Here is a 24646-nt window from a genome sequence, read left to right on the forward strand (position 1 = left end):
TTGCCCATTACCCAATTTCTTCACCAAATTCTCTTCATATAGATATCCTGAGGCAATATCTCTCACATTCTGACGTCAGCTAGCCTTAAAATTACATGCTAGTTTCAAAGTTAAACCAAGCATCAGATAATAGAGTGGAACACCAAATTAAAAGATATCAATGAAGTGCCAAAATTATATAATTATAATTCCAAAGTACAGCAAGTTTAAAATAGATTATATAAATATAATTCCAAAGTACCGGCAGTTTAAAATTTATATAATTATAAATTTCATGATATAGTTTCTCTGGTCTGTTTGTTATGGCAGCTAACTATGCCAAGGGCCAAGATATAGTTTTATGTTTCAATTGTGTTTTTTGCTTGATAGGAGATCAGCTTTTCATATATTCCACTGGGAGATATCAATAGAAACATGGGGGGACGGGTAGGATTGATGATAACCTGCTTTTATACATGATGGATAATGTATAGCATTATAGTTGACTTGAATAGCTTTTGCTAAACTGAGTAGAATAGTGATTCTTTTTTTTTCTTTTTTGTAATCTCCACGAGTGGCAGAGTAATCATTTCCGCCAGTCACGGAATGAATGCAAGACATGCTTGTCAAACACTACTGCAATCACAGGACAAAGGCGACCTCGGCCAGTTCTTCCCTTAGATATCGATTTGACTATCAACCAACCATGCTTTATTCCAGATTAAAAAAGAAATGGTAGTTTGGCTGCAGGAGAAGGAGGATAATACCAGCTTATTCCGCACTATCCCCATACGAATATGGGGATTATTACAGGAGGAAGCTTGGGCTAGCAGTTGAACTCACCTAAGCAAAGACTCGTATGGTAGCGAGGATCGCCCCTTTCCAGGAGAGTAGAATCTTACAAACTCCTCCTATAACGGATAAATGAATTTAATGACCAGATTATAAATTCATGAAACAGAGAAACTAGAACAAAATCCCTAAACAATCCGATTATAAAAACAAAAGAAAATCCAAAACATCCAAAATTTAAAGATCGAAGCAAGAGAAGAAGATCCCAAACCTGGCCTTGTCCCTGTCCTTGCCGGCTCCAAACTTCAAACGCCGCGTGAGTGCTCTGCGGCGGAGGAAGAGGAAGATGTCCACGGAGAGGAGGCCAACGGAGAGGGGGAGGAGGGGAAGGAGATGCGGCGGAGGAACGCGATTTGGGGTCGCTCGGCGGAGGGAATGGCTGAGATCGGTGAAAAGGGTTGAGGAGGGAGCTGGGAGTCGGTCGGCGTGAGCTAGCTAGGGATTTAGGGCTGCGGAGGGAGAAGGTCGATTGGGTTTTGTTGTGGGAGGGATAAAGTCCGACGACGCTTATAAACGTCGTCGTATTTTCCCGTTATGCCGGCGCTTATAAGCGTCGGCAGATGTTTTTTTACCGACGCTTCCTAGAAGCGTCGGTTACGGGGGGGGGGGGGGGGGGAATTAGCCGACGCTTTTATCTAGCGTCGGCAATATAGAGTCGGCAAAAACTATTTTTGTTGTAGTGCCTTGGCCTATACTTCTGGTGGTCAAAAATAGAATAGTTTAAATAACACAAAATAATACATATATTTTTTGGCTACTTGATGCATAGATTAGGAGTCTCTAAATTATATAATTTATTATGTATAAGCAAATTAGAAATAGTAGATCATATCTAGATCTGAACGGATCTGAGTAGAGATCCACTCAAGTAAAATGAAGTCTAACTCTCTCTCTCTCATTATATATATATATATGCACAATGTGTGTATATCACCTCTTTATTTTCATTATGTCACGCCCCAAACCCAACACCCAGGGTCTGGTGCGCGACCGGCCGCATGAGCCCTAGGGCAGTGCCCTAAAGATCATGCAAGGCCTATGATTAACAAAAATTCCAATAAATCCATAACTAATTTAATAATTCAAATAGACAAATCCGACATGTCCAAATAAACAAATTGGTTCAATTACAAAGTCTTCAAATGTTCATCGACATCAAAGAAGGATAACAAACTAACTAACTAATAACTCTGGTACTCGCACTCTGCGCCCATCCCATCCAAATCTATGCATCCTGCAACTCTGGTAAAGAAAAAGAAGAAGAGGGGGGGGTGAGCTTTACAGCCCAGTAAGAATTCCTACACATCCATACCAACACAATAATAATATGAATTCGAAAACCACGACAAATCGATGCACATTTCATGAAATCATAAACAGTTTCCATAAGACTCAAATAATCAATATAAGTATGTGCGTCAAATATCAATGAAAGTCCAACCACGCAAGAATGATATAGTATATATATAGCTTATAAATCACTATGACTATTTTCAATGCTTTTTCTTCTCATTTCATGTTAACTTGATCCGGATCAATTATCTTTCCGACTTTGGGCTACATTCCGGTCACGTTTCCGGCCCGTGACGGGGCAATCGATAGTATCACATTTCCGGCCTGTGATGGGGTAATCGATAGTGTCACATTTTCAGCCTGTGTCGGGGCAATCGATAATATCACATTTCCAGCCTGTGATGGGGCAATCAATAACAACGAGATAAGCCCAAAGTTCCTGTTCATTTAATCAATTCACACACACGCATCAATTCCTTTTTTTTTCCATCTTATATCCAGCCTAGACTAACCATGGTCACGTTTTCGGCCCGTGAGAGGGCAATCACTATAACATGGTTAGTCCATACCACCACATCCATAAATTCAATTATACAGGTATAAGTTATACACATACATACATCCATCACACTACCAACCACAAGCCAACACGATCAAAATATAATTAAATATAAAACTATTTTGCTTTGTCTGGATCATAGCATATCAAACATATATAGTGCAAAAATATGTATATCATGTAGGATTGGCGTACAAGGATTCTTACACTTTATTGAAAACTCCGACAAGTAATCACCCGCCCTCACGGTGATCTATAAACCGGAATGCACAGGACTTTGCTCAGCGTCCTCTCGTCCAATAGATTGTTCCCCTACAGAACCAAGTCATTATTAAAATTTATCAAAGATATATAATGATCTAGGACCCCTGTTTAATCCTCTAAAGGGTCCTCTAAAATCTAGCATCCCAAGACTATCTAGAGTCCTCAAGGCCATGATCTTCCCGGATCCAAGAGTAAAAGGGAAACCAAACAACAAATAAACAAATAATATAATAAAAGGGTTATATAATAAGAGAAAGAGAGGGGAAAGACCCTCTCTCTTCCTCTCTTCTTCCTTCTTCCCGTCGGAAAGGGGAGAAGGGGGATCAGCCGCTGGTGGCCCACGGCCGGCGACGCCCCCTGGTCGTCGGCCTGTGGCGGTGCCGGTGGTGCCACGCCCGGCGACGGCTGGCCGTGCCACGCCCTACGACGGCCGGCCGGCCGGAAAGGAAGAGGAGAAGGCCGAACCGGCTCGGCTTCTCCATCATTCCGGAGGCTTTCCGGCCTCATTCCCAAAGAAGCAAGGGCCAAAAACGAAGGAGGAGAAGAAGAAGATGCTCACCTTGCCTCCGACGAGGTCCTCCCGACTAGATCGACGGCGATGGGCCGATCCCTTCCGCGGCAAGGTGAAACCCAATCCTCTTTTTTTTTTTTTTTTTTTTTTGTGGAAGGGCCCTCGGTTGATGCCCTAGAAGGAGGAGGGAGGCGTTCTTCGCCCGATATGGGAGGATTAAATCACCCTCTAACTTCCCCTCCGATGGATTCGGGAGGGGGAGAAATTTGAAACAGGGGAGGGAGGCTATTCCGATCGGGATACTCCCTCCCCCCTTTTTTCTTTGTATTGGGCCGCCTTATTCAGAGGCCGGCCCAATCCTAGGTGGATCTTCACATTCTCCCCCCCTAAAAAAAAATTTCGTCCTCGAAATTGACATACCTGAGGTTTCAAACAGCTGCGGATACTTGGCTTTCATCTCTTCTTCGAGCTCCCAAGTAGCCTCCCTTTCTGTATGATTATTCCATTGTACCTTCACAAAAGAAATGGTTCGATGTCGTAGTACTTGATCCTTCCTGTCCACAATTTGTACTGGGAACTCCTCATAGGTTAAATCCTCCTGAAGATGTAATGGTTCATATGCTACCACATGACTCGGATCTGGGACATATTTCTTCAACATTGACACATGAAAAACATTGTGCACACTAGACAAAGCCGGTGGTAAAGCCAGTCGATACGCCACCTCCCCAACTTTGTCCAAAATCTCAAACGGACCAACATATCTAGGGCTTAATTTGCCACGAACCCCAAATCTCATCACACCTTTTGTAGGTGACACTCTCAAGAAAACATGATCTCCAATTTGAAATTCCAATTCTCTCCTTCTATTATCAGCATAACTCTTCTGGCGACTCTGAGCTGTACGGAGTCGTTCTCTAATCACTTGCACCTTATCAACAGTCTGTTGTACTATCTCTGGGCCTAACAATTTTCTCTCGCCCACGTCATCCCAACAAATAGGAGATCGACACTTCCGGCCATACAACGCCTCAAAAGGAGCCATTTGTATACTTGCTTGATAGCTATTATTGTAAGCAAACTCTACTAGTGATAAGTGGCCATCCCACGCTCCTCCTAGATCCATGACACAGGCTCTCAACATGTCTTCTAAGATCTGGATGGTTCTTTCTGACTGTCCATCGGTTTGGGGGTGGAAAGCTGTGCTAAAGCTCAATTTGGTTCCAAGAGCCTTATGAAGACTCTTCCAAAACTGTGATACAAATCTACTGTCTCTGTCTGACACAATGGTAACTGGGACCCATGCAACTTCACAATATGCTCTATATATAAGCCTGCCAATCTCTCTAAGGAGAAACCAACTCTGAAAGGCAAAAAGTGTGCTGATTTGGTTAGCCGGTCAACAATTACCCACACGGCATTATTACCTCGTAGGGTTTTTGGCAAGCTAGTCACAAAGTCTATGGTGATATGCTCCCACTTCCATTCAGGAATAAGTAGAGACTGTAATGGTCCTGCAGGTCTTTGATGTTCTGCTTTTACCTGCTGACATACTAGACACTGAGCTACAAATTGAGCAATATCCTTTTTCATACCACTCCACCAAAAATGTTTCTTTAAATTTTGATACATCTTTGTGCCTCCTGGATGCATTGTATAAGCCGAGCTATGAGCCTCCTCTAAAATTTCATTCCTTAATTCTGGAACTTTAGGGACGCACAATCTGCTACCGAATCTTAAAGAACCATCCTCATGCACATGGAATTCGCTTTGAACACCAGACTCTACTGTTCCCCTTACCCTCTGTAATTCTGAATCCTCTTTTTGAGATGACTTAATCCTTTCAATCAAGGTAGGCTGCACCATAAGATTAGCAAGTCGTACTTGAGAATCATGCAGTCGTACTTCAATTTCATATCTCTCCAAGTCCAACAAAATGTTTCTTTGTGTAGTGATCAGAGCCGCTAATTTACTTGAAGATTTCCTGCTTAGAGCATCGGCCACAACATTTGCCTTTCCTAAATGGTAATTAATAGTTAGGTCATAATCCTTTAATAGCTCTAACCATCTTCTTTGCCTCAAATTCAGCTCCTTTTGAGTATAAATATACTTCAAACTCTTGTGGTCTGTAAAAATTTCACAATGTTCACCATATAAATAGTGCCTCCATATTTTTAAAGCAAAGATCACAGCTGCTAACTCCAAATCATGTGTAGGGTAATTCAGCTCATATGGTTTCAACTGTCTAGAAGCATAGGCTATCACCTTCTCATTCTGCATAAGAACACAGCCGAGGCCCTTGCGTGATGCATCACTATAGATGCTGAAGCCTCCTGATCCAGATGGAAGGGCCAATATCGGAGCTGTCACCAATCGTCTTTTCAACTCCTGAAAACTCTGCTCACAATCCTCCTTCCATTCAAATTTTACTTGCTTTTGGGTTAGACGAGATAGAGGCGTGGCAATACGAGAGAATCCCTCAACGAATCTCCGATAGTATCCCGCCATTCCCAAAAAGCTGCGCACCTCGGACACATTAGTAGGTCTACTCCAATCAACTACTGCCTCTACTTTCTTTGGGTCGACAGAGATGCCATCCTTAGAGATCACGTGCCCGAGAAAGGTGATACTGTTTAACCAGAACTCACATTTCTGCAACTTGCCATAAAGCTTGTTTTCTCTAAGAGTTTGTAACACTATCCTCAAATGCTCCTCATGCTCTTGTGGACTTTTTGAATAGACTAGAATGTCATCAATAAATACTACCACAAATTGATCCAGGTAGGGTTTGAACACCCGATTCATAAGATCCATAAAGGCTGCTGGTGCATTTATTAACCCGAAGGGCATAACCAAAAACTCATAGTGTCCATATCTAGTTCTGAATGCTGTCTTTGGTATGTCTTCAGCCTTTATTCTCAACTGGTGGTATCCGGAGCGTAGATCAAGTTTTGAGAAGATTTGTGCCCCTTGCAGCTGATCGAACAAATCATCAATTCTCGGTAAAGGGTATTTATTCCGCACTGTTACTCCATTTATTTCTCGATAATCTATGCAAAGCCGGAAACTGCCATCTTTCTTTTTCACAAATAGTACAGGAGCACCCCAAGGAAAAACACTAGGCCTGATGAAACCCGTGTCCAACAGCTCCTGTAGTTGTTCCTTTAGCACTTTTAATTCAGCTGGAGCCATCCGGTATGGGGCCTTAGAAATCGGTCCAGTGCCAGGAATCAAATCAATGGAGAATTCAACCTCTCTATCAGGGGGTAATCCTGGCAAATCCTCTGGAAAGACATCAGGAAATTCTCTCACAATAGGAATGTCTTCTAGTTTGAGTTCTTCCAGCTGGGTGCCCATTACCATGGCTAAGAATCCTTCATCACCTTTCCGAAGGAGTCGCTTGGCCTGTATGGCTGAAATTACTTTTGGCGGAGGTAACATTCTGTTGCCATTAAAAGTAAACTCTGGCTGACCAGAAATTTGAAATTTTACTGTTTTCTCGAAGCAGTCAACAGTGGCATGATATGCTGCCAACCAGTCCATCCCAAGGATCATGTCGAAATCCTTCATCCCTAGGACTAGTAAATCTACTTTCATTTTTCTGCCTTCAATATTCAAGATACAATCTTTGCAAACAGAGTTAACTAAGATTACATCTCCATTAGGGATGGAGACACACAGTTCAGTCTCTAGTGGCAAAGAAATCAATGTACTATTTCTTCCAACAAAATCAGCAGATACAAAAGAATGAGTAGCTCCAGGATCAATCAAAATATAGGCATTCGTGGATGAGATTTCAATTGTACCTGTCACCACGGTGTTAGAGGCGTCGGCATCGTGTTGTGTAAGAGCATAGACTCGCCCCTGAGTTCTAGGCCTTTGCTGTCCTCCTCGTTGTTGTTCATTCTGAGTTGCTTGGTTAGTTGGAGCTCCCTGAATAAGCTGAGATGCCTGTCGAGTTTGTTTCTCTCTGCGATTAGGACAAGTGTCTGCCCTATGGCCCTGTTGGCCACATGAAAAACAATTCCCATTAAACCATTGACAGTCTCTTCGATAGTGGGGGCCACCACATCTATAGCATTTTACAGTATCCTTGTGCTGAGTTTTATCATTCACAGTAGTTTGTTTCTTGGGCTTGGATTCAGTATTTCTGCCCTGCTTATTTTGTAGCTCAGCTTGTCTGTTCCTCTTTTTCAAAATTCTTTCCCTCTCTTCTTGAGTGTCATTTAAGCCCCTTTCAACTACCAAAGCTTTGTTAACCACATCCTTGTAGGAAGAAAGCTCGAAGGTAGACACCTGTTGTCTCATTCGGGCTCTAAGTCCACTTTCAAACTTCTCAGCTCGTTCTCTTTCATTCTCCACCTGTCCTGGGGCATACCTGGCCAGTTCCTCAAACTTTGCAGCATACTCTGCGACCGTCATATTCCGCTGCTCTAACTGGGTAAATTCTCGAAATTTCTGCCGTCTCACGCTTTGGGGAATATATTTGTCACGGAAAAGCTCCTTAAATCCTTCCCAAGTCAAAGATGTAGCGTTCTGTCCCATCTTTCCTCTTTCCACATTCCACCAAATATCCGCTTCTCCCAGCAGCATAAATGTAGCAAAAGTAACCCTATCCTCATCAGGGCATCTCAGAGCATTGAAAACCTTTTCCATTTCATTCAGCCAAGTCTCAGCCTCTAAAGGGTCAGAAGTGCCTTTAAAAGCTGAAGGTGCAAACTTTTTAAATTCTGCCAAACTAACATGATGCTCCTGCCGACTCGTAGCCCCCTGTAGGTACTGAGGAGTCATCTGTTGCTGCTGATGTTGTAACTGTTGCTGCATAAATTGTTGCTGCTGTTCCATGAAGCGTAGTTGCATCTCCATCATTCTCATCATGTCTGAACGGGAAGTAGCTTGTTGTTGCATCATTGTTTGCATCATCTGAGAAGCACTCAGTGGTTCATTAGGCTGAATTCCAGGCTCACCCGAGGTTCCTGTCCTTGGAGTTTCCGGGGTTCCCACTTCCAGAGCACTACCAACAGGGTTGACGTGGTGTTCCTGCGGGTGCATACTCCTGGTCGGCGAGGGTGGAGCACCTTCTTGTTGTTCGGAGGGCGTCCAAGCAGCGGAGCCATCGGCAAAGTGAGTCGGCCTCCTATTACGCCCACGTCCACTCCCTCGTGCCATATCAACCTACACAAGTTACTTTTAACATTTAAAGATTGCAAAGAAAATGTATCTATGGGGTACTTTAGTAAGTCATTTAATATTCTTCCCCCACTCACTCTCACCTGATCCTAAATCCTAGGATACCTTAACCTTAAGCTCTGATACCACTCTGTCACGCCCCAAACCCAACACCCAGGGTCTGGTGCGCGACCGGCCGCATGAGCCCTAGAGTAGTGCCCTAAAGATCATGCAAGGCCTATGATTAACAAAAATTCCAATAAATCCCCAACTAATTTAATAATTCAAATAGACAAATCCGACATGTCTAAATAAACAAATTGGTTCAATTACAAAGTCTTCAAATGTTCATCGACATCAAAGAAGGATAACAAACTAACTAACTAATAACTCTGGTACTCGCACTCTGCGCCCATCCCATCCAAATCTATACAACCTGCAACTCTGGTAAAGAAAAAGAAGAAGAGGGGGGGTGAGCTTTACAGCCCAGTAAGAATCCCTACACATCCATACCAACACAATAATAATATGAATTCGAAAACCACGACAAATTGATGCACATTTCATGAAATCATAAACAGTTTTCATAAGACTCAAATAATCAATATAAGTATGTGCGTCAAATATCAATGAAAGTCCAACCACGCAAGAATGATATAGTATATATATAGCTTATAAATCACTATGACTATTTTCAATGCTTTTTCTTCTCATTTCATGTTAACTTGATCCGGATCATTTATCTTTCCGACTTTGGGCTACATCCCGGTCACGTTTCCGGCCCGTGACGGGGCAATCGATAGTATCACATTTCCGGCCTGTGATGGGGCAATCGATAGTGTCACATTTCCAGCCTGTGACGGGGCAATCGATAATATCACATTTCCAGCCTGTGATGGGGCAATCAATAACAACGAGATAAGCCCAAAGTTTCTGTTCATTTAATCAATTCACACACACACATCAATTTCTTTTTTTTTCCATCTTATATCCAGCCTAGACTAACCATGGTCACGTTTTCGGCCCGTGACAGGGCAATCACTATAACATGGTTAGTCCATACCACCACATCCATAAATTCAATTATACAGGTATAAGTTATACACATACATACATCCATCACACTACCAACCACAAGCCAACACGATCAAAATATAATTAAATATAAAACTATTTTGCTTTGTCTGGATCATAGCATATCAAACATATATAGTGCAAAAATATGTATATCATGTAGGATTGGCGTACAAGGATTCTTACACTTTATTGAAAACTCCGACAAGTAATCACCCGCCCTCACGGTGATCTATAAACCGGAATGCACAGGACTTTGCTCAGCGTCCTCTCGTCCAATAGATTGTTCCCCTACAGAACTAAGTCATTATTAAAATTTATCAAAGATATATGATGATCTAGAACCCCTGTTTAATCCTCTAAAGGGTCCTCTAAAATCTAGCATCCCAAGACTATCTAGAGTCCTCAAGGCCATGATCTTCCCGGATCCAAGAGTAAAAAGGAAACCAAACAACAAATAAACAAATAATATAATAAAAGGGTTATATAATAAGAGAAAGAGAGGGGAAAGACCCTCTCTCTTCCTCTCTTCTTCCTTCTTCCCGTCGGAAAGGGGAGAAGGGGGATCAGCCGCTGGTGGCCCACGGCCGGCGACGCCCCCTGGTCGTCGGCCTGTGGCGGTGCCGGTGGTGCCACGCCCGGCGACGGCCGGCCGTGCCACGCCCTACGACGGCCGGTCGGCCGGAACGGAAGAGGAGAAGGCCGAACCGGCTCGGCTTCTCCATCATTCCGGAGGCTTTCCGGCCTCATTCCCAAAGAAGCAAGGGCCAAAAACGAAGGAGGAGAAGAAGAAGATGCTCACCTTGCCTCCGGCGAGGTCCTCCCGACTAGATCGACGGCGATGGGCCGATCCCTTCCGCGGCAAGGTGAAACCCAATCCTCTTTTTTTTTTTTTGTGGAAGGGCCCTCGGTTGATGCCCTAGAAGGAGGAGGGAGGCGTTCTTCGCCCGATATGGGAGGATTAAATCACCCTCTAACTTCCCCTCCGATGGATTCGGGAGGGGGAGAAATTTGAAACAGGGGAGGGAGGCTATTCCGATCGGGATACTCCCTCCCCCCTTTTTTTCTTTGTATTGGGCCGCCTTATTCAGAGGCCGGCCCAATCCTAGGTGGATCTTCACACATTAATACACATCTATACCGCGGCTTTCCTTTAACTCATTTTTTTCAATTGTTTAAGGGGCCCCACACAAACCGGCCAAAGAGTAAGGTGTCATAATAGGGGCCCAACCCACCCCCCTCCTCGATCCCCTCCACCAAAAAAAAAAAAAAACCCATATATATGGCGCCAACCTTGTACATGGAAATTTACTTAATTTCTATAAAAAAAACCCTCAGTGATTTTTTAAATTTAATATTGGCTATAGGAAAAAATACTTATTTAGACTTGGATTTGAATCTAACATATATTTTGGACTCATTTAGTTCATAGAAAGAAGAGAAAAAAAAAGTATGGCCGACAAAAAAATGGAGAAATGCCTCATTTGATTAGAGATTTTGAAGGTGAGAAAGAAAAATCCAAGTCCAATTTCTAATGGATGAAATTTGAGATTTTTTTCCTCAAAAGTGCCTTTTAAGCTTTTAAATAAAATAGGATAACTTCTTTTTTTCTTTGTTAAGGGCATAACAAATATTTTACATAATTTTTTTAAAAAAATAGATGTTTAACTAAGCATAAGGCACTTGGAAATATGTCATTTTTCTATGGTATACGCAAAAGCTATTTTTTCGAGTATCCAATATCCAAGCATCAGCTTCATAAAAAATATATTTTATAAAAAAATTTCTTCCTGCGAACCAAACAAGTTTTTTGGGCATATGGATATGTGTGGACCGACATGCTTCGTATGTTTGGCTCTTTCCAGTAAAGAGCAACCATAGAAGTTAAACAATGATTTTTTAAACAAAAGCAATTATTATTAAAGCCATTAATCCTTATCTCATATTCGATCGGACATAGTTCAGCATACTTTTTGCACGTCGTAACTAACCAAGCTGGAAAATGTACGAGCGTGTGGCATGGTCGATCTTTCAACGAAAATGGACGGTCATGAACCCACGAGGAGGGGCATTCTCTCAAACACATTCTGCTCCATCTTTACAGGAGTCACCGCAAACAACCCCACGAAAACGCGCGCAACTCAACGATGAAACGCTCCATTTGTCTTCGCGATCACGGGCTCCCTGCCGTCCCTTTTGGATCCGAACGCGAGCGGCTCGGCCTCTCATCACGTCAAACCCTTGGTTTCTAACATGGGCCTACCTCAGGCCTCAGCCGTTGGCCCCGTCCAAGTCTGTTAATGGTAAAACCCTTCTTGGACTTCAAACTTCTGAACCCATGCATGCATACGAAGGCTGACCTTGTCAATCGGTAAACTAGCAAACGAGAAGATGGAAACTTGCGTAGCTATATATATGAAGAGCTGCCTTTCTCCATCTTTGTCCCAAATTTCAGAATCAAACATATAAACAACATTATTCCGCAACGAAAGGACTCACACAGTCTAGTTCTTAATTAGAGACATGGGTCTTCGCTCCAGAGAGCTGCTGTTTCTCTGCCTGGTGATCTCAAGCTTGAATCCACTCTTGGCAGCTGCGAGGCCTTTGGAAGGAGAGTGGGGGCCAGAGGACGCTGAGCTTATTCTAGAGGTGCTGAGAGGTCCAGTGACAGGTTCAAGGCCTTCGGGCTGCACCCATAACCCAGGGAACCATGGTGGTCCTTGTCCCCCTCATTGATATATAAGCCGATGGGCTCATTCTGCTAATGTTGGAACTTCCATGCTATCTTTCTCTTACATTGCATATATACAATAAGAAGATATTTTTTATTTCTTTTTTTTTTTAAGTTGATGATTTGCTTGCGAATGATGGAACACCGACAACTTTGGTCTAGTGCTGTTCTTGTAATACCCCTAAAAAAAAAAAAAAAAGAAAAAGAAAAAAGAAAGAGAGAGGGGTGGATGGGCCGGCCCGAAAAGACCGGGCCCATCCACCATATATGATCGTGCCCTAGGCACGATCGTTGGAGAAGAAACACAAGAAAAAAAAAAGGGGGGGGGGGGGGGGGGGGCAGCGGCGGCGTTGGAGGCGATCGCCGGGGGAGATCGAGCGCCGGAGCCGAGAACCGGCCAACCGTGGAGGAAGCTTTAAAGCTCTTCCTTCCTTCAAGAAGATCCCCACAAATCAGGTGAAGAAGCTTGGGGATCCGAGGGTTTTCCTCTCCGATTTTGTCGCCGGAAAGGCCGCCGGAGCACCCCCATCGGACCGAGGTAAGCGTGGCTTCTTCCTTGCGTTTCATTGCTTGGTTTTTGGGTCGTGTGGGAGGGGTTTTTGGCCGGTGAATCGTCGGAGAAGAGCCCGAAACAGGGTACCCCTGTTTCGGCCTCTTCTTTCCAGTTTTTGGCCGCCGCCGGCCGCCGGGATGGCCGAGATGCATGGCGGTGGGGCTGGTCGGGTTCGTATGAAGGTCGGAGAGGGTTTTCTAGGATGTGTATGTGATGAGGGAGGGTGGATCCGAGGTCCTCTTCCTCGGGATCCCATCCTCTCCTCCTCTTCCCCTCGTCGGATGGCCACCGGCGGCGACGACGGTGGCGGTCGTGGGCCACCGTGGCTGCTGTCGGGTGGGGGGGAGCCAAGCCACCATCACGGTGGTTTTTCCGTGGATGAATGGAGGAAGGGGGAGGGGACCCTGTGTCGGTTTTGGGGGAAGAAGAAGAAGAAGAAGGAGAAGAAACTTCTTCTTCTCTCCCTCTCTTGGTCGGCCACCATCGCCGGCGACTGCAACAGTGGCGGCCGGCGATGGTTCGGCCAGTGGTGATGTCGGGTTGGGGAAGGAGAGGGCACAGCCACCATGGTTGTTGCCCTTGGATCAAAAAGGATTTGAGGGAGGGAGATGTATTCCCAACCATGAAGAGAGAGGGATCATCCCTTTCTTTTGGTCTCTTCACCGGGACCGGCCATCATCGCTGGCGTGGCAGCGGCCACGGCTGGCGACGACATAGACCGGTGGTACAGGGTGGGAGTCGGGCCACCCCGACTGCCCTAGATTTGAGGGATTGAGATGTTTGGGGACCTGGTGATGGACCCCATAGTAGATATGAATTATGGTTTAGAATATTTAAATATTAAATAATTTAGTTGTGATTTATAATTGATGTTGTAGAGGAAGAGTCGGCGGAGCCAGGAGGTTTGATCAGGGGACTCAGCACCCTAGCGCGTAGGTTGTGATTCGGACCGTATTTGAGTCAGTCTACAATTTCTGTAAGGATCCTTGTACGCCAATCCTGCATGATATAATATTTTTATACTTAGATATGTATGATATGCTATAATCCAGATAAATCAAAAATAGTTTTATATTAAATTATATTTTGATCGTGTTGGCTTGTGGTTGATATTATGATCGTATTCGCTTGTGGTTGGTATTATGATGGATGCATGCATGCGCATAACTTACACCTACATAATTGGACTGATGGATGTGGTGCACTAAACTAACTATGTGATATTGGTTGCCCCGTCACGGGCTGGAAACGTGACCGTGGTTAGTTTAAAGCCGGAAAATAAATATAAAGGAATTGATGTGTGGATGTAAACTGGATTGTATGAAAAGGGACTTTGGGTTTATCTTGTTATTATGGCAGGCCCCGTCACAGGCTGAAAAATGTGGTACTTTGGTAGGCCCCCTCACAGGCTAGAAATGTGGAACTATAATGTGCAGGCCCCGCCACAGGCTGAAAATGTGATACTTTGGTAGGCCCCCTCACAGGCTAGAAATGTGGAACTATAATGTGCAGGCCCCGCCACAGGCTGAAAATGTGATACTTTGGTAGGCCTCCTCACAGGCTAGAAATGTGGAACTATAATGTGCAGGCCCCGCCACAGGCTGAAAATGTGATACTTTGGTAGGCCCCATCACAGGCTAGAAATGTGGAACTATAATGTGCAGGCCCTACCACAGGCTGAAAATGTGATAATTTGGTTGCCCCACCACAGGCTGAGAAATGTGACTGAGATTTGACCCAAAGTCGGAAAGATAATTAATCCGGATCAAGTTAATATAGAATGAAAAGAAAAAGCATTGAAAACATTAATGAAGATTTATGAGCTATCGTATGCTATATCATTCTTGCGTGGTTGGACTTTCATTGATATTTGACATACATACTTATATTGATTATTTGAGCCTTTTGATAGCCGGTTTATAATTTCATGAAATATACATCGATTTGTCGTGGTTTTCGAATTCATATTATTATTGTGTTGGTATGGATGTGTAGGGATTCTTACTGGGCTGTAAAGCTCACCCCCTTTTTCTTCTTTTTCTTTATCAGAGTTGCAGGATGCATAGTTTTGGATGGGATGGGCGCAGAGTGCGAACACCAGAGTCATTAGTTAGTCAGTTTATTTGTCCTTCTTTGATGTCGATGAACATTTGAAGATCTTGTAATTGAACTAATTTGTTTATTTGGATATGTCGGACTTGTCTATTTGAATTATTAAATTAATCGTGGATTTATTGGAATTTGTTAAACATAGGCCTTGCATGATCTTTAGGGCACTGCTCTAGGGCTCATGCGGCCGGTCGCGTGCCGGACCCGGGTGCTGGGTTCGGGGCGTGACAGTTCTAACACATTTTGTCCCTTTGAAATTATTTTATTTTCTTTTTAGTATAACTGGGAAGTTAACATTCCCGAGATAAACTGTCATATTCATACGGTAGGAAGCTCTGTAAGAAGCTTTTTGAGAAATAAAAGGTGTGCAAAATGTGATCTAAAGTTTGATGGATCTCTCTCTCTCGTGCGCGCAACCCATTTGGAAGCAAATATAATAAGTTGTACTCATTTAAGTTAGAGGGCGATGGAACACAATGCGGTGCTGACTAGCCTAGCTAAAATTGCCTCATTTTCAGGCTATGGAACCATGTTACGAAGAAACTGCAGGAGTAGATCCTTTTGTTAGAAAAAATCTCTATATACATTAATACTGTATTTAGATGATCACAGTAGTAGTAGGAGTGAACAACCTCGAGACATTGTCTTTGAACAAATTCAAAAAAGAATTACTACACATGCAAAAAAAAAAAAAATTAAATAAATGAAAGTGATTGCTCCGATTGTTGCCTCACAAGATAATATTTAGGAGAAGCCATCATTTTGTCAAGATCCACCCCATGAGATTCCTAATGCTGTAGAACCAATAGCCCAACTAGCACCAAAAACATGGTAAGGGACAATTTTCTCAAGATCTACAGCCTTCCTTAGTGGTAATCGAGAGAACGACAATTATATGGAATAACCCAAGCATTTCATTGTTCGTGAAAAAGAACACATGACTTACAATCTAAAGAAAATCCATGTATTGATTTATGTTAGATTCTCAATATGGTGTCTCAAATTTAACAGGATAATTACTTTTTTTTGAGTTTAAAGAAAATATTGTAAATCAATGTATTACATAAAGGTCATTGGAAGCCGGTTCATAATTTTGGTATTATATGGATGTTATTTTGTTTGCTAGAAGTGATCTCGGTCTATTTAAAGGAACCAAACAATTTCTATCCGAAAAATTTGAAATGAAAGATATGGTTAAAGCTACTTATGTTATCAATATTGAGATTCATGGAGATACATCCTTAAGGTTACTTGGACTATCTCAAAAGATTTACAGATTTTTCAAGAAATTTAGGATGAAAAGATATTCATTTGGAGTTGCTTCTATCATGAAGGGTGACAAAATTAAAAAGTTATGACGGCTTCGGGGCCTTCAAGCAGCACCCACAACTCAGGGCACCATGGTGGGCATTGTCCCCCTCATTGATATGTCTGCTGATGGGCTCTTTCCGCTAACGTTGGAACTCCAATGCTACCATCTTTCCCTTACTTCAAATATATAAAATAAGTAGATAATTTTTATTTCTTTTCTAAATTCATGGTTTGCTTTCAAATAATGGAACACCAACTACTAGAGCTAACTAGTGCTGCTCTAACACATTTTTTCCCTTTGAATTTATTTTACTTTCTTTTTAGTGTAAGAAGCTTTTGGAGAAATAAATGGTGTGCAAAATGTGATCTAAAGTTTAATGAATCTCTCTCTCTCTCTCTCTCTCTCTGGTGCGTGCCTCCCCAACCCTTTCCTTTTTTTTTTTTTTTTTGGTAAAACGGCAATCCATTTCTACTAAATCAAAAGGAAGTACATCCTGCTAAATCAGAGGAGAGTAAACAGAGCAAGAAATGGGGAACACCAGCTAGACTCGTCCAGATGACGTCCCCAGCGTGGCAAGCCACATATGAGGCTACCCAATCCGCAGCTCTGTTCACCTCACGATACACATGACCAACCTGGACAGCTAACATCTCCTGAACCAGTCTGCGGGTATCTCGAATCAATTGGTGGACATCACCATATCTATCCGCCCCCCGTATCCAGTCAATCACCGTGGCAGAGTCGCCCTCAATGCACAGTCTGTCAGCACCCAACACACATCTCGCATACCGGATACCCTCCCAAGCAGCTCGTAGCTCCGCCCCAATGACCGTCAAGCCTGGAGTGCTCCGACCACCAGCTGCAATCAAACTGCCATACTAGTCCCTAATAACGAAGCCAACTCCTCCAGAAGCTCTATCCATCGCCATACCACCATCAAAATTCAGCTTAAGAAAACCAGGGGGTGGGGGTACCCAGAAAAGAGAAGCATACCTAGGCGCTGAAACAGCGGAAAAGGTACCCCAGATGTCCCTAGCCACCTCAGATGACGTCGATGGAGTCACCAAACAAACCTCCGCTGCCTGGGCCATAGCTCTATCCATAACAATCCTCGGGTGCAACCCTCTCCCCTCGAACAGGCATCCATTCCTATCCAGCCATATATGATAGGCCAGATAGGCAGCTGCAACCCCAAACATGGCTGTGCTAGATCTCCTGGTAGAATCCCTCAAGAACTGTAACAAATCCACCACTGACTCCCACCTCGAGGGTAGAGCTGCAGATAAACAACTCCAAATCTGTACCGCCCTAGGACAGCGGAGTAAGACATGATGTATGGACTCCTCGAGATCCGGGCATACCTCGCAATACTGGGTTATCCTCACCCCCCTCCTCACTAGAACGCACCGAGTCGGAAGGCAGCCCCAGGCTACCTTCCAGAGGAAAAGCGCAACACGAGGATGTAACCTCAGCCTCCAAATCCATCCCGCGTCGATCTGTCTGTCTGGCACCCTGCTCATCCAAGAGTGAATATCCCTGGCACGAACCCTCGACCTGCCGGTCGGCTCCCATATCAATCTGTCTGGCCCCTCCAGTGATGGAACAGGTAAGGCCAAAACTCTCGCCGCTAACTGCTCTCCAAACACCTCCCGAATCAGACTCTCATGCCACCATCCCTCACCGGGAGCAATCAGATCGCAGACCCTAAGCCCCTGTAATCTGTCCGTGTCCGCCAACGTCGGCAAACGACTGATAGAAAACTCCGTCACCCAACTGTCCTCAAGTACATCAATGGAACGACCATCACCCACCGCCCATCTAATCGCTGGCAACACCACATGGGCTCTAACACAAATCTCTCTCCAAAGGGGAGAGTAACGGTGCCCTGAACGGGTGCCAGACAGTAGGCCCCCATACTTGGCCCTCATCAGGGAGGACCACATGCTATCAGGCTCCAGCAGGACTCTAGCCGCATGTCTCATCACCAAAGCCTCCCGTCTTGCAATCAATGAGGGCACCCCCAAACCGCCCTGCTTGATCGGCTGGCACACCACCTCCCACGCCATCAGATGAATACCACCTCTATCACCCCGCCTACCCCATATAAAATCCCTGGTGAGCCTCTCGAGAGATCTCAATAATGCTACTGGGAGTATGGAGTTGGACAAAAGGTATATCGGAATGGAACTCAGGACTGACCGTGCCAAAGTGACCCTACCCATCATAGATAGGGTATGCATCTGCCATCCCTCTAACCTGTGTCTGAAACTGGTCTCTAGTGATAAACAATCCCCACTGCGTAACCGACGTCCGGTGATCGGTACTCCCAGGTATCTCAGACTGCTCTCCTGCAGACTCACCCCCAGTATCTCCATAATAGCTGCCTTTACTTGTGGTGTAATCTTTGGGCTGAAGTGTATCGTTGATTTTGCTAGGTTGACTCGTTGTCCGGAGGCAGCACAATAGGCACAAAGAATCGATCTAATCACCTGAACATCCTGCCTGGTCGCCCGGGCCATCAACAAACTGTCGTCTGCAAAGAGTAGATGGGAGATCGGCCTGGCCCCCTGCACCGGCCTATAGGCCTCCAACCGCTGGGACTCCAGAGCACTCCGCAGAGCTCTAGAGAGAGAATCTGCACATACAATAAAGAGCATAGGAGATAAGGGGCATCCCTGGCGAAGGCCAACTGAAGACTCAAAGAAATGGGAGGGTGTCCCATTTACCAGTATGGCAAATGATGGCCCCCTCACACACCCCATGACCCATCTGATCCATATCTCGGGGAAACCAAAGCACTGAAGGGAATACTGAACAAAATCCCAACACACCCTATCATATGCCCGCTCCATGTCAAGCTTGATCCCCATTAAACTTCGCCTTCTAGGTGCCCGACCAAGGTCATACATAAACTCCTGGGCAATAAGAACATTATCAGATATGCTCCGCCCTGCAACAAAAGCTCCCTGCTCTGGGCTGATAAGTCTAGGTAATATGTCTCTCAAACGTCCTGCTAGAATCTTAGCCGTAACCTTGTACAGTGTAGTGCACAAACTGATTGGGCGGTAGTGGCTCGGCTCAGTCGGCCCCTGTCGCTTTGGGATCAAAGTAACAAAGGTCCTATGCCAATCTGGAGACATCGTCGCCGTGCTGAAAAACTGCTGGATAGCATCAATCGCATCCTATCCGACTATCGTCCAGTATCTATGGAAAAATACTGGAGGAAAACCATCCGGACCGGGTGCCTTATCCCCCGTAAGGGACCATACTACCTCCTGGATCTCCCTCCCCGACACCGGCCGGATCAATGCTGCTGTCTCCTCTACCGAAACCCCCATCGAAGGCAACGGTAGATCGATAGAAATCCCACTCCCTGACTGCTCCGTCCATCTGGCTCTGAAAAACTGCTCCAGCACCCGGTGAATCATATCCGGCTCCTCTGTCATCTGTCCATCATCTCCCCTAATAGTTCTGATCCTATTCCTCTGCCTCCTGATCAGTGTTGATTGATGAAAAAATTTAGTGTTCCGATCCCCCTCCAAAATCCATTGAGCCCTTGATTTCTGCCTCCAAAAGATCTCCTGTTGGCGAAGGAGAGAATCATGCAAGGATAGAAGTGATCTGAGCTCAGTCAACTCCCCTACCAACAATCCTCCCCTCAAGGCCTCCTGGGACTGAAGCCTAGTGATGGCCTCCTCAATTTCCTCTACCCTTCTAAAAATGTTCCCAACCTCTTCCCTATTCCACCTCACCAACCGTCTCCTTGTCAACTCCAACCGCCGGGACACTCGATACATCGCATCCCCCCTAACAGGCATACCCCAAGCCTCACTCACAACTTCCCAAGACCGGGGGTAACAACACCAAAACTTCTCAAATCTAAAGGGGCAATGGTGTGGTATAGAGATCTCCGAGCTCACCAAAATAGGGCAGTGATCCGAAGCAATCCTCGGCAAATGACTCACCCGATACTCTGGATGGTCCTGAATCCAATCAGTAGTAGCAAATACTCTGTCTATCCTCTCCCAAACCCGAGCCGAGCCCTGTTGGTTATTGCACCAGGTGTATCTTGGCCCCACAAAACCCAGATCAATCAGACCATTCACTGAAATAAAATCTTGAAACTCTTTCACCTTTCTATTAAGAATAAAGGGCTGCCCCCCCATCTTTTCTTGTGGGTCATCAATACAATTAAAATCACCTGCTATCAATACTGGAGCTCCCAGATCAACCAACCTGGATGCCTCCTCCCACAAAGTCCTCCGAACTCTATAATCAGTACTGGCATAAACAGCTGCAAATATCCACGGTCGCCCACACCCCTCAGATATCACCATGATAACTTCTTGATTACACAAATTAAATATATCCAAGGTGCAACAATTCGGTTTCCAAACAACAATAATACCACCGGATAACCCAATGGATTCCACGGCATAAAACCCCCAAGATCTCGGAACTGCCCTCCTGGCCTTCTGTAGACTTCTTCCGGACAATCGGGTCTCAAACAAAACACAAATATTAGGACTATACAACTGCACTAACCAACGAAAAGCCGGAGCAAAGGAAGGTTTCCCCGCCCCCCTGCAATTCCAGAGTATGATCTTCATAAATCACCGGAGTTGACGGCACGACCCTCTCCCTCTAGGCCGCACCCACCCTTATCTGACAATCCCTCTTCTCTGCTTATCTTCTCAGCCTTCCCCTGCACTGAGGCCATCACTCGGAGAAGCAGTTGAACATGAGATGAATCCCCCTGTGCACTGTTAGTTGAAACACCCTGTGCACTGTTAGATGAAACACCCTGTTCACTGTTGCTCTGTGCCAACCGGCACACTTCATCTGCAGTGATCAAACCGGGCACTGTTGCCGAAGGCATCGCTCCCCCGGCTTCCCCCTGCCGACGTCGTATCCCCCCGCCTTGGCCTGAGTCGTGACTCCCACCAGCTCCGGCGACTGCACTCCACCCGCTGCCATTTGCACCGGATCCACAGCGGAAGCGAGCCAAGGAGCCGGTCTCGGTGTTGCCAAATCGCCATCTCGTCCTACCCCAGCCAGCGGCACCGCTCCGGTCAGCTGATTAGCCTTCGGCGTAGTCGGCGGGGGCGAGCTACGGCTTCATCGGCGACCCTTGCCGTCGAGACGCCTCATCTCCTCTGCCGGAGTCTCCCCACCTTTGGATCTGAGCAAAACCAAATCATCCACCTCAAGCTTACCTGAGGTCGGGCTGCGATTCCGTTTGAGTGAGCTCGGGCCCGCACCATGTAACCCAGGCGGATGCGGGCTTTGCTCGACACCAGCCCAACCACGAATCGGACTTTGGCTAGCCCGCTCTGGACATGGCCCATTGGCCTGCTCACCAGCCGGACCGACCGGTTCAGAGCCCCCGGTCTGATTGGTTCGGGTTGGGTCAGCTCGCTGGCTCACCCCCGCCTGAGACACCGTAGCCCCACCTGGGCGACCCTCTCCACCGGACGGGGCCGTCGAGGAAGGACCAGCTTGGAAGCTCTCCGACGACTTCCGACGGGCAAATTTAGTCGGTTTCTGCCATCCGCCATGGACCACTGAAGGACTTGCCACACCTGATCCCTTCGCCGCTGGGCTCAACTCCGAACGCACCGGCAGCACCGTCGGGTCCGACCCACCACCACCGGGCTCAGGAATCTTCTTCAACCTATTCCCTCCATTTGCCGGCCGGGGAGGGCGGATTTTATGGGTGACCAGCCACGGGCCGAAAGGCGGAGCCCCCATGGTTCCCCTCCCCTTTGCCTCCCTCTTACCCGAGGTACCCATAGGGTTGCGCCCCTCCTCCGTCGCCACCTCCCCCACAGTCTCCACCGGTTCCGGTTCCCTCGCTGCAGGAAGGATCCAACTGCATTTATCCTCATAGTGTCCCACCCGACCACACTTATAACATAGGGAAGGCAGGTTTTCGTAAAGAAAATCCTGCCAGAACTTTGTATCCGATCAATCCTTTCTCCCTTTCACAAATAATCCAGGGCGCAACGGCTCCTTGAGATCCAATTCGATCTTCACTCTAGCAAAGCCCATCTTCTTCCTCTGATCCGTGAATGAATCCACCTCCAGCGGCTTCCCGGCCTTCGCTGCCAGTTGTAGAATAATCGGCGTCCTCCAAAACTCCAGAGGGAGCCGGGGCAGCCTCAGCCAAACAACACCTCTACCGATGTCATCCCTGCCGGGAACGAAATTTGGGCGCCATCGTTCCATAGCATGAACCTGTCCAGCCACCATCCATGGCCCAAACTTCACCGCCGCCTCCCGATGGACCTCACAGGCCAAGCGGAGAGTCATGTACCCATCCATCATCGTAAAGCACTCCGGATTGTAGTCGAGCTTCAGAGCACGGCGCACCTCCTTCACCACCCAGTCCGCTGGAACCTGCCTCCCTAAGCTCCTTACCAGGACCGCCAAATCCTTCCAGAAACCCCGAGATTCCTCCAGCATTTCCTCCTCCACCTCCAGGACATCTGGGAACCGAGTCTGGATTGATCCCAGCTCCTGGTCAGAAATCTTATGAGTAGTCCATGCCTGGCGTTTCGGCGTACCTTTGATCACCTCCGCCCAAGTCGGACCCCTCCCTCCACCATTAGTCGCCGTCGTCTTCGTCTGACCCCCTTCCTTCCCTACCTCAGAAGTGGCCTTCCTCCCATTCTCAAGGTCTACCATTTTAGCCACCCACCCGTTTGAGAGAATTCCCGAAAGAACTCTCTCAGTAGCGCTCTCTCTCTCTCTAACTTACCCGCTCTCTCTCTCTCTCTAACACCCACCTAGCCTGTCTTTTCTCCAATCTTCCAACCCTTTCCTTTCCCACATACGCATGCATGTGCGTGTTGGTGTTACGAGAAACGTGCTAGACGAACCCCAAACTACTATATTAAAACATATTGGTTATACCTGGAAGAAAATATTATAACTTGTACTCATTTTTGTTAGAGGGTGATAGAACACAATGTGGAGCTAACAACCTAAACTCTAGCTAATATTGCCACATTTCCTGGCTATGGATGGAACAGTGTTATCGGTGTTTGAAGATATCCTGCAAGTGGATCCTATTGTTGGAAGAAACTGTGGTTCGACTCAAGACATTGCATTAATGTCTTTGGAAAAATTCAAAAAACCTCTAGACACACTAATGTTGTTTCTAGAGGACCTCAATATTTGTGGGAGTGGACAACCTCAAAAGATTGACTAATTTGAAGAAATTCTAAAAAAAAAAAAACCTCGCAAGATAATATTCAGGAGAAACTATCATTTCATCAAGATCCACCGCATGAGGTTCCTACTGCTATAGAACCAATTGTCCAACCTCCACAAGAACCATATTAAGGGACAATTCTCTAGGGCTCCACGGCCTCCCTCAATGGTAATCTGGAGAATAAAATTTAAATGGAATAAACTGAGCACTTTATTGGTAGTGAAAAAGAACACCTGATTTACAATCTAAAGGAAATCCATGTATGAATTTATGTTGGATTCTCAATATGGTATCTCAAATTTAATAGGACAATCGCTTTCTTTTGACTTTAAAAAAACATTATTAATCAATGTGTATACATAAAGGTGACTAGAAGCAAGTTCATAATTTTGGTAATATGTAGATGTTATTTTGTTTGCTAGAAGTGATCTCGGTCTATTTAAAGGAACAAAATAGTTTCTATCCCAAAAATTTGAAATGAAAGATTTGGATAAAGCTATCGACATTAAGATCCATGGAGATATATCCTCAACGTTGCTTGGACTATCTCAAAAGATTTACATCTCTAGAGTTTTAAAGAAATTTAGGATGAAAAGTTATTCATTTGGAGTTGCTTCTATCATGAAGGCTGACAAAATTAATAAGCTGCAATATCCAAGAAATAAAATTAAGAAAGAAGAAATAAGGTCTATGCCCTACGCATCTATTGTTGGATGTTTAAATTATACCTAGGTTGGGTTGAAAAGATGTTCATCTAGAATTTAAAAAAAAAAGAGGATGATAAGATGTTCTTCTAGAGATGCTTCTATCATGAAGGGTGACAAAATTAATAAGTTATAATGTCCACAAAAAGATATTGAGAGAGAGGAAACAAGGTCTATAGCCTAAGCATATGTTATAGGAAATTTAAGTTAAGCCGAAGTTTGGGAGAAAAGATACTCATCTAGAGTTTTACGAAATTTAGGATGAAAAGATGTTCTTCTCGAGTTCCTATCATAAAGGTGGACAAAATTTATAAGCTACA

At 45.2% G+C, this 24646-nt stretch overlaps 2 protein-coding genes across 2 annotated transcripts; both read right to left on the bottom strand.

The window, feature by feature from the left end:
• Positions 1-19588: 19588 nt before the first annotated feature.
• LOC149753461 (uncharacterized) lies at positions 19589-20743 on the bottom strand. The gene has a single exon (XM_089923506.1). The coding sequence runs from the start codon at positions 20741-20743 to the stop codon at positions 19589-19591; it is 1155 nt and encodes a 384-aa protein (XP_089779632.1).
• A 1630-nt stretch (positions 20744-22373) lies between these two features.
• On the bottom strand, positions 22374-23093 carry LOC149753462 (uncharacterized). Its single transcript, XM_089923507.1, has one exon. The coding sequence runs from the start codon at positions 23091-23093 to the stop codon at positions 22374-22376; it is 720 nt and encodes a 239-aa protein (XP_089779633.1).
• Positions 23094-24646: the final 1553 nt, after the last annotated feature.

The sequence above is a fragment of the Phoenix dactylifera genome, chromosome 5 (assembly GCF_051530095.1).
Source record: "Phoenix dactylifera cultivar Ajwa chromosome 5, Ajwa_hap1_PhDact_Kaust_v1.1, whole genome shotgun sequence".
In the NCBI taxonomy this organism is placed as follows: domain Eukaryota; kingdom Viridiplantae; phylum Streptophyta; class Magnoliopsida; order Arecales; family Arecaceae; genus Phoenix; species Phoenix dactylifera.

Excerpts from the sequence above, each read along its gene's own strand:
- LOC149753461 (XM_089923506.1), bottom strand. The coding sequence starts at position 20,743 with ATGGTGATATCTGAGGGGTGTGGGCGACCGTGGATATTTGCAGCTGTT.
- LOC149753462 (XM_089923507.1), bottom strand. The coding sequence starts at position 23,093 with ATGGTAGACCTTGAGAATGGGAGGAAGGCCACTTCTGAGGTAGGGAAG.